The sequence below is a fragment of the Triticum urartu genome, chromosome 1A (assembly GCF_056163025.1).
Source record: "Triticum urartu cultivar PI428250 chromosome 1A, HENAU_Tu73, whole genome shotgun sequence".
In the NCBI taxonomy this organism is placed as follows: domain Eukaryota; kingdom Viridiplantae; phylum Streptophyta; class Magnoliopsida; order Poales; family Poaceae; genus Triticum; species Triticum urartu.
Window position 1 is genome coordinate 70,734,984 of NC_141873.1, and position 11,105 is coordinate 70,746,088.

Sequence of the window (11,105 nt, forward strand, 5' to 3'; positions counted from 1 at the left end):
CGAATCATGTTAGCAATTGCCGCATTTTATGATTATGAAATTTGGAAAATGGATGTCAAAACTGCATTCCTTAATGGATATCTTAAAGAAGAGTTGTATATGATGCAACCAGAAGGTTTTGTCGATCCAAAAGGTGCTAACAAAGTGTGCAAGCTCCAGTGATCCATTTATGGACTTGTGCAAGCCTCTGGGAGTTGGAATATACGCTTTGATAGTGTGATCAAAGCATATGGTTTTATACAGACTTTTGGAGAAGCTTGTATTTACAAGAAAGTGAGTGGGAGCTCTGTAGCATTTCTAATATTATATGTAGATTACATATTGTTGATTGGAAATAATACAAAATTTCTGGATAACATAAAAGTATAATTGAATAAGAATTTTTCAATGAAAGACCTCGGTGAAGCTGCTTATATATTGGGCATCAAGATCTGTAGAGATAGATCAAGACGCTTAATTGGACTTTCACAAAGCACATGCCTTGATAAAGTTTTGAAGAAGTTCAAAATGGATAAGTCAAGGAAAGGGTTCTTGCCTGTGTTACAAGGTGTGAAGTTGAGTCAGACTCAATGCCCGACCACTGCAGAAGATAGATAGAAAATGGAAGTCATTCCCTATGCCTCGGCCATAGGTTCTATCATGTATGCAATGCTGTGTACCAGACCTGATGTGTGCCTTGCTATTAGTTTAGCAGGCAGGTACCAAAGTAATCCAGGAGTGGATCACTGGACAACGGTCAAGAACATCTTGAAATACCTGAAAAGGACTAAGGATATGTTTCTCGTTTATGGAGGTGACAAAGAGCTCGTCGTAAATGGTTATGTTAATGCAAGCTTTGACGCTGATCCAGATGACTCTAAGTCACAAAATGGATACGTATTTATATTGAATGGTGGAGCTGTCAGTTGGTGCAGTTCCAAGCAAAGCATCATGGCGAGATCTACGTGTGAAGCGGAGTACACAGCTGTTTCGGAAGCAGCAAATGAAGGAGTCTGGATGAAGGGGTTCATATCCGATCTAGGTGTAATACCTAGTGCATCGGGTCCAATGAAAATCTTTTGTGATAATACTGGTGCAATTGCCTTGGCAAAGGAATCCAGATTTCTTAAGAGAACCAAGCACATCAAGAGATGCTTCAATTCTATGTGCGATCAAGTCAAGGAGGGAGACATAGAGATTTGCAAGATACATACGGATCTGAATCTTGCAGACCCGTTGACTAAGCCTCTCTCACGAGCAAAACATGATCAGCACCAAGACTCCATGGGTGTTAGAATCATTACTATGTAATCTAGATTATTGACTCTAGTGCAAGTGGGAGACTGAAAGAAATATGCCCTACCAGCAATAATAAAGTTGTTATTTATATTTCCTTATATCATGTTAAATATTTATTATTCATGCTAGAATTGTATTAACCGGAAACTTAGTACATGTGTGAATACAAAGAAAAAACAGAGTGTCCCTAGTATGCCTCTACTTGACTAGCTCGTTAATCAAAGATGGTTAAGTTTCCTAACCGTAGACATGTGTTGTCATTTTGATGAACATGATCACATCATTAGAGAATGATGTGATGGACACATCATGTTAGCTTAGCATAATGATCGTTTAGTTTTATTGCTATTGCTTTCTTCATGACTTATACATGTTCCTCTGACTATGAGATTGTGCAACTCCCGAATACCGGAGGAACACCTTGTGTGTTATCAAACATCACAACGTAACTGGGTGATTATAAAGATGCTCTACAAGTGTCTCTAATGGTGTTTGTTGAGTTGGCATAGATCGAGATTAGGATTTGTCACTCCGTGTATCGGAGAGGCATCTCTGGGCCCTCTCAGTAATGCACATCACTATAAGCCTTGCAAGCAATGTGAATAATGAGTTAGTTATGGGATGTTGCATTACGGAACGAGTAAAGATACTTGCCGGTAACGAGATTGAACTAGGTATGATGATACCGACGATCGAATCTCGGGCAAGTAACATACCGATGACAAAGGGAACAACGTATGTTGTTATGCGGTTTGACCAATAAAGATCTTTGTAGAATATGTAGGAGCCAATAAGAACATCCAGGTTCCGCTATTGGTTATTGACCGGAGATGTGTCTCGGTCATGTCTACATAGTTCTCGAACCCGTAGGGTTCGCACGCTTAACGTTCGATGACGATTTGTATTATGAGTTATGTGATTTGATGACCGAAGTTTGTTCGGAGTCCCGGATGAGATCACGTACATGACGAGGAGCCTCAAAATGGTCGAGAGGTAAAGATTCATATATTGGAAGGTTACATTCAGACACCGGAATGGTTCAGGTCGTTTCGGATGAGTTTCAGAGTACCGGGGGTTACCAGAACCCCCCCCCCCGGAGGTTAATGGGCCACCATGGGCCTTAGTGGAGAAGAGAGAGGGCCGGCCAGGAGGTGGCGCCCCCCTTACCAATCCGAATTGGACAAGGGGTGGCGGAGGCGCCCCCCTCCCTCTCCTACTCCTTCTCTCTTTCCCCCTTTAGCTACTCCAAAAAAGGAAAAAAAGGAGAGGGAATCCTACTAGGACTAGGGAGTCCTAGTAGGACTCCCCACACCTGGTGCGCCTCCTCCCTGGCCGCCAGCCTCCCCCTCCTTTATATACGTGGGAGGGGGCACCCCAAAAGTGACACCAATCTTCTCTTAGCCGTGTGTGGTGCCCCCCTCCATAGTCACACACCTCGGTCATATCGTCGTGGTGCTTAGGCGAAGCCCTGCGCCGGTAACATCATCATCACCGTCGCCACGCCGTCGTGCTGACGGAACTCTCCCTCGTCCTCAACTGGATCAAGAGCTCGAGGGACGTCATTGTGCGGAACGTGTGCTGAACACGGAGGTGTCGTACGTTCGGTACTTGGATCGGTTGGACCGCGAAGACGATTGACTACATCAACCGCGTTACTAAATGCTTCCGCTTTCGGTCTACGAGGGTACGTGGACACACTCTCCCCTCTCGTTGCTATGCATATCCTAGATAGATCTTGCGTGATCGCAAGATTTTTTTTTGAAATACTACGTTCCCCAACAGTACCAACCTAGTTGGCCCACAGTCCATGTGCCGAGACTACGGCCCATCGTTCTCTTAAGGAAGGACTCCGGAAGCCTCATACTTCGGCATGATCAAGACAGACTTCACCGAAGACTTACGTGCACTCCAAGACTTGCATCGGCCCGGCGGCGTGTGTATCCCTAGATTGACAACCAACCATGTGTAACCCTAGGTACACCCAGTGTCTATATAAGCTAGGAGGTTTAGTCCGTAGAGGGGACGATCACAATTACAACCATCTAGCCCTAGGGTCAGAACACAACTCACGATCTGAAGGTAGATCAAACCTGTACTCGATACACAATCATCAATACAGTCAAAGCAGGACGTGGGGTATTACCTCTTCGAGAGGGTCCGAACCTAGGTAAATACAATCAAAGGACGACGTAGAGTATTATCCATAGATCCGAGATCCACAGCTTGGGACCCCCTACCGAGGTCTGTTAGTTATAGTACCGACACCTAATGTCCTAATTGGATCAGGATTCTCCACTACGCTTCCGCAAGGCTCCCGGCACAAACTTGTCTAGATCGACGGGGTGCAACACGGTTCATGGCAAGACTGGTGTGTGTGAGGGTCCGACCGGCTTTGCAAGCTGGTGCTTAGAGGCGGCAAGGTGGCACTCTCCCGTCAGGTGCTCCGTCGTCGGTGTTGGTCCACGATGAACACTCCGCCATTTGTTTATTTTTATTTATTTTATTTTTATCTTTTTCATTTCATGATTTTTTAAAAATCCATGTTTTTAAATTGGAAATATTTTTTGTTCATCAAATTTAAAAAATCTTCATAAAAATTCAAAAATAAATTGTCATAAATAAAAAATGTTCATTGAGTTAAAAAATTGTTCATCCAATTCAAACTTTTTCATAAAATTCAAAAATGTTAATAAAATTCAAAATTTGTTCGTCTAATACAGAAATTTTCATCAAAATTTAAAACATGCTCATTTGTAGAAATTTGCAATTATTTTATGAATTGGCGAACATCTTATGATATTTATGGTTTGTTTTTTGAATTGACATACACTTTTCAAAATTACTGAATATTATTTATATTTTCTAACATTTTTTCAAAATTTTGAACATTTAAAAAAATTTCATGATTTTTTTTCAAAATCCGTGAATATTTTATTAAAATTTGGCATTTTAAATTTGTGAATATTTTTATCAAAAAACATGATTTTTTTATTAAATACGGAATTTGGTTTCAAGAAGAAAAAACAAAACAGAAAAAAGAAATAAGAAACAAACTTTTTTAGAAGAAAATAAGAAAGAAACAAGAAAGAACGAAACAGAGAAACGAGAAAAATAGGGCGCCCCGCCCCACATACATGGGCTGGGTGCGGCAGTTTGGAGAATAGGAGCTCACAAACCCTCCTCTCCCAGCGAACCCTCTTCCTTTCCCGAGGAGCCGCCGCCATCCCCCACCAGGCCACCATCCCGATGGCGACCACCGCCGGCTAGGAGTCTGCAGCGTGTGCCTCGTCCTACTCCCATCTTATCCTCCGTCTTCTCCTCCCCATCTTCTCTGCCGCCTCCTCCCATCTTCTCTGCCGCCGTCCATCTCCGAACTAGGGGCACCTCAAGGCATCCGGCTTGACCCCATTCTTCTGCGCCCCATTCTCCATCATCTCCAGCAGCGCAACGACGAGGGAGTATCCAGGCCCTGCCTTTCTTCCCAGTCGAGCCACTGCCGGCCATCTCCGACCCAGTCGCCGCCGTCCAAACTCCGGCTCAACCCGATATTCTCTGCCACGCTTTCCGTCGTCTCCTGCAGTGCAGCGACGAGGTAGTCTCTCTCTTTCTGTGTGTGTGTTTGTGTGTGTAAAGTTTGTACTGAGCAGCATGCTGTAGACGAGCGAGCTGGGTTGCTTTTGTTCTTTCTCTCTTATAGTCAGATTGAGTGTAATGTGTGATCAGCTATTCATTTCAGAGTTGCATTGGGAAACTTGCGGCGGCGGATGAAGTGAACAAGTGGCTTGGAAAGCTGAGCGGGCAGGTCTACTGGAAGCCTCTTGGTCGGTGGAAGAGGCTTGCCGGCCTGAGGGCGGTGAGCACAAAGGTACCCAGCGCTCCATAACTAGTTTGTTGATTGTGTAATAACTCTTGTGATTTCTGAAATACATAGAGTCAATAATGTGAGCAAGTACATTTGAAATCTGATTGAGATTTTTCAGCTATCATATCTGATAGAAAATTATCCATTATCTATATATTGTGTCTACTGACTCTTGATCCAGCAGATAAAAAACTATGGCTGAATGCTCTTGATCAAATTTCAAATAAATAAAATTAATTTGCTTGGATGATTCTTTTGTCGTTCACGATTTCATGACTAGTTGATGTCGTTTTGTTCTATTTCTGGGAGGGTTGTCTTAGATAAAATTATACAACCCTCATGAAAAGTACAAACTGGAATATCATATGGACTTATCTTTTGTAGAAGGAACCTGCAGATGGCTGGGCCGGTAAAGAACGTATACAAGCGTGGGGAAGGTCGTTTCACATTGTACCGCAAATCTTGGTCTTACCGTAGACGGCGTCATCACCGACGTTTGATCCTTTCAGATACACGTGATCAGGGTCTAGACGGTGGGTGTGATACTATGATAGATATTTTAGTATTTTGGTTCTGTTTCCAGATTTCTGTTTCTAACAATGGTTTTTTTCTCTCCAGCGACTTGCTTATACAATGCAATTTGTGGTGTTATGGAGGCAAAACTTTGTATGCAAGGAATTATTGTAAAATTATCTGTTGATCATCTGGCGATGATGGCCAGTGACTGGATTTCATGTGCATCTGGACCTCAGCAAAGATGCCTGTCCACAGAGCTGCCTACAATTCTTAACAATTTGGCATGTGTAGGAATTTATACAGATGATGATTACAAAATGGTACAGTCTCTTATATTCAACAATCAAAATTATCACATTTTTAAACTGTTTTTGCCATTGACTGATTATGGATAATGTGTTATGGAGCAATCTACATATTTTCCTGGCTTCTTAAACTGCTAATTATTCTCTGCCGCAATTAGCTATGTTCTTAGGAGGGTGCGGGGTGTGGTATGCTTGGCTTTCGGACAAGGCTTTATTTTCGTACATATTGCACTTTATAAGAACCCCAGTTTGTGTGCCATTGTTCTATTGTGCAGCTTTATTATTTGTGCAATCTTTTATTTTTTTTAAGCCTGAAGTACGTTTGGTGATCATTTCTTTTTCTTGTCCGTACAGTCCTTTTGTGGAATAGATTGTGCGAGGACTATTGTTTTCGAGTCTCGTATTTAAATCAGCAGAGTTGCGCAGCCCCCGTTGGAGTTCATGAAGATCAACCTCCCTGGGGGCAGCGTGGGTGGAAGCTGTGGTGGAGCTAGGTCAGGAACTTGCGGTAGATAGCATGTAAGAGAATAAAGAGAAGAGAATTGACGTAATGCGGTGCGTGTTGTATTGAGCCTCTCAGGCGGTTTATATAGAGTACAAGGCTTGGAGGGCAAGAAGCCTTTTTCTAGAGATGTTAAGAGTATGTAGGCATATCTCTATATTTGGTAGAATAATAGGATAATAGGATTTGTAATCCATCTTCTACCTTATCTCTAGAAAAGGCTTCTTGCCCACCAAGCCTTGTACTCTATATAAACCGTCCGAGAGGCTCAATACAACATGCACCACATTACGTCAATTCTCTCCTCTCTATTCTCTTACACCGACCCCTTATTGTTTGTACTTTAGTTCTTGGCCTCACTCACTCACTCTGCTGTGATTGAGTTTTGAATGAGGAAGATATTATACTGGGTAATCTGTACAAAATATAGAGTTTGCATAGTACACAGGACACATAGATATATAAATCTTTGGTATAAAAAATGCGAAGAGTATAAACACAACTGCACTGCTAAGTGCCAGCCTGACTTGCTTTTGTAATCAGGCCAAGAAACTGGATACATGGCCACAAATTTCTATGCTACATGAGCACATTGTTTTGAAGCTCCGTAAACTATAGCATCAAATATTCTCCTTACTTTCAGATATTTCGAACTGTTCCCTGCCTTGTGAGTTAAGAACACAACCAAATATACTGAAATCTAAACCAAGTCTTCTGTACTGTACAAATTCTGAAAAGTTTTTGTTGACCTTTCATGAACCAAAATTCCACCAAATTTTCATAGCAAACACATTCATTTGGACATGACACACCGGTGGAGCACGGGATGGTGATGGCCGGCAGGTGTGCTGCAGCCAGATCTGGCCGAGGCGTGCTTTGCAGCGTCGAGACTTGGCGCCATCTTGTAGGAAAAAGACCCTGCCTAGCAGTGGTGCAGCTCGACTTGTGGGAGTGGGCTTGTCTTCTCCAGGCCTAGTGCTAAGGCGAGCGTCACGGTTCCTGGTGATGAGGTTTGGGATTGTGCATTCTAGCCGCTCTGGTGTAATCCGATGGCCAGATTCTAGTTGCTCAGGTCCTCAGGGGGGCAGGGGGGAATAGAAGAGAGAGACTGGATTGGCTTTAGGGTGTGGTTGGTGTGCACTTTGTAGTACGCCGGGGGGGGGGGGGGGTGATTTATTTGTTTGTATACTATTTTGTTCCTGGTGTTCTTGTTTGTTCTTCAATGTTGTCATGTGGGAGCTGGGGAAGGATGACCGAGAATTGGATGTGAATTAAGTCCTTTCCACATCAGCATAAATATGGCAAGGTAACAGGTGGGCTTTATGTTGTATAGAAGTATGTTCAATGATCAGATATGAAAGACAGGTTGCGGTTACTGTAATGCGCTGGAGGTTGTTTGAGGTGGCCCTTTTGTTCTTGAGTGCCCATTGTTCTTGACGTTATCTTATGCTCGTCTGGTTTAGTTTGTCTAATGCCTGGTCACGGTTGATAGTTCTCGGCGAATACAGTTTCTGTTGGTTGGAGTTTTGTATAAGAATTACATGATCATTTGCCTACTATAGTACTATGTTGGTATTTATGTTATGCATCCAACTATGCTTATAATTGCATTCTGCAGGGCTGTGTCACTGGGACTAGGTACAAGATCAGAAGTTATGAGCAACTAAGCTGGTTCAAATCTACTACACCAGGCGCAGTTCATAAGCTTAGGGAAAGGGGACCATTGCTGGCAGTAATTCAGATCAGCTCAAATTTTGTGTCAGATTTCCTGTCGGGAAGAGTTTATCGGTTTGATAAAGCTAAGTGTTCTAAGGGTCGACAAATTCCTACCCATGCTGTTATCTCTACAGGGTATGCCATTGATAATCTTTTACCAATTTGGGAAATGCAAAATTCACATGGAGAAGTTGGCGTCGAAAAAGGTTTTGGGTATTTCGATTTTGACAGTTTAGTAGGTCTATATTCATTAAATATAGACGTTTGACCTCATTCGCATGTCATTAGTACATTATGAGAAACATGTCCAAATTAAAGTATTTGTTTTAATTGTATTGCTATTTTTATGGACAGTTAAATTAATTTTAGGTCCGCAGGATTTGATACTTGCTGTTTCTTATTTGGACATTATGATTGTTTGTGACTGGTCTTTTTGTATCCAGAAATTTGTGCATCTAGCTTTTTCTGCTAAGTTATCTCACTTGATGAAAAACAAAACATTTTTAATTTATTTTTATTTTGTCCATGCATGTTTTATCAGGAAATTTTCTTCATGCATATATGTGTACACAGTACACCACAAGTTCTGTTCATCTTTCCATAAAAGTGACTACAAGTGGATACTTTGCATTTCCATAAAAGTGACTGACTTGCATATGCATGATCGACATGAAATCCAAACTCACTCTAGCATGGAAGAATAAGCATATCTTAGAGCTTGAGTAATGTTCATAGTTATGAAGGTTTGCTTTCTCAAGAAAAAAAAACTATGAAGGTTTGCTTTATGTGTGAACCCCATAAATTCATTTTGTCTCCTCGGCTGACATTTTTTATTCACGGAAAAGAAAAACGAGTTGTTTCATTCCAGCACTATTCGTGTCACGGCTCTGTTTTTCACTAGTCCGAGAGCACTCAAAAGACGGAGGGAATGCCATTGCGTGGATTTGATTAAATGCTTCTTATGCTCATGCATGAACTGTAAAAAAAACGAATTCATTAAAAAACTGAATTTCTTTTACAACCAACATTGTTTAGTTTTCTGCTAACTTTCCTCACATCCATGGAAGTTTGGGAAAAAATAACGAAATTAGCACCAAAATGTTCTAAAAATAGTCTTGTTTAAGCATTAGGAATGTTCCTTTTTTTAACAAAAAGGATCAGATCTGTTATAAAGATTCACTGAAAGTACAAAACACCTCAAATATAATAGAAATTATATCAAGATCCATGGAACCACCGAACGACCATTGTCGCCGCCAGAACGAGCCGTTGACGTGTTGCTATCGCCGCTCCCATACTGGAGCCTGCCTGACCTTGTCGATCACAGCCGAAAAGTCTTTGTGCACGTGTCCCTAAGGACCAGCACCCTGGAGTCGCAGTGGTCGCCTTTGAATCCTTGAATCAATCGGAAGAACCTGACAACAAATAACCTCGCCGCCCCAAGGAGCTGGCGGGAACCTACGAGCTTCGTCTAATCCGTCCCAATGGACCGGAAGACTGACTTGAAGGAGTGTCACTATTCGTTCAAACGCCGCCCTTGCAATGACTAAAACCCTACCTATATACTAGCGGGAGTCGAGACGCCACGGATTCTCTTTTCAGTCAAATTAGTTTCAATGCTATTAATAAGGTGTCGGTAAAAATGTTCTTCCTCATAATTAAGATTTTTACGTAATACCTGCAAAAAAAAATGTTTACGTAATCTTTGAACGTTGCAACTAGAGTCTATTGCTGAATTAAAAAAAAAGTAAATCCCAGTCCTGATAGATTTGGAGACTTGAAACTGATGAGCACCTATTCTTCATCTGTCCTTTGTCTCGAGCTATTTGGTTTCACTTTTATCAATTCTTTAGAACTGAGACCCGCTCCCAATCTCCCATGATAATTTCACTTGTGCTAATTTTATTCATGCTATCTTTTCAGAAGTCACCGATTCTTCATTCATTGATTACCCCCTCTCCCGTCTCTGCCTCTCTGTAGCTGAGAGCATCTTCAACAGGTGCCGGTCACGCCGCGCGCAAAAAACACATATGTCGCGCGCGCATCGGCTGGTTTGGCGCGGCACGCAGCGCTGGCTCCAGCGGCCGCGCTAAAATGCAGCGTGCGCGCGTCCCTCCAGCAGCGCGCCGAAATGCAGCGCGCGCGACTCGCCAGTGCATTGCATATGGCATATTTCAATACAAAATGATGCACATTTTCAACACAATAAAAATTTCACACAAACAAGTTGATGAAGTTCATGCCCACAAGTTTAAAATCATGCTCACAAGTTCATCCAACCAAGTTCAAAATGCAAATCAAGTTCAATACACAAAGGAAAGACACATCATTCCTCGTCCTTGTCCTCGTCTTCGTCCTCGTCCTCATCTTCGGAAGACGATTCTTCCGCCTCCGAAGATGAATCTTTCTCCCTCTCCTCATCGCGCACCGCATCACGTGAAGCTCCGACGGTGTTGGCAACATCTTCAACGGCATCTTCATGGGAATGTGTGCGAGGAGGCTCATCGAAAGACATTCCGCCCATGGCGGCCGGAGGTGCACCCATGCCTCCCATGAGAGAAGCAAAACTCATGCCTCCCATCGTGGCCATAGCGTCGGGGGTGCTCCAAAACCACCCAAGCCACCCATGCCACCCATGGCGCCGAAGCCACCGCCACCCAAGCCACCCATGCCACCCATGCGGCGGCGGCGGGGGCGGGGGGGGGGGGGGGGGGGGGGTTCGCGGCTATAGGACGGGGTGAGCGGGGTGCCGGCGCGTGCGTCCATGGATGCGGGTCGCCGGCGCCGGCGCGCGCGGGGCTTTGGAAGGGGAGAAGAAGAGCGCAGCGCGAGCGTCGTGTGTGCCGCGCGCGGAAGCGGGCGCCGCAAATACACCGCGCGACGTACCGCTTCCTAGCGCGCGCCCAACTGCTTATACCACGCGCAC

At 43.4% G+C, this 11,105-nt stretch overlaps 1 protein-coding gene across 1 annotated transcript; it reads left to right on the plus strand.

The window, feature by feature from the left end:
• Nucleotides 1–4,690: 4,690 nt before the first annotated feature.
• Nucleotides 4,691–8,610, plus strand: LOC125547328 (uncharacterized). The gene is made up of 5 exons (XM_087547471.1): nt 4,691–4,870; nt 5,015–5,143; nt 5,538–5,673; nt 5,759–5,976; nt 8,082–8,610. Exons 3-5 carry the CDS (start codon nt 5,538–5,540, stop codon nt 8,445–8,447), a joined length of 720 nt encoding a protein of 239 aa, XP_087403597.1. The 5' UTR covers nt 4,691–4,870; nt 5,015–5,143; the 3' UTR covers nt 8,448–8,610.
• The last annotated feature ends 2,495 nt before the right edge of the window (nt 8,611–11,105 follow it).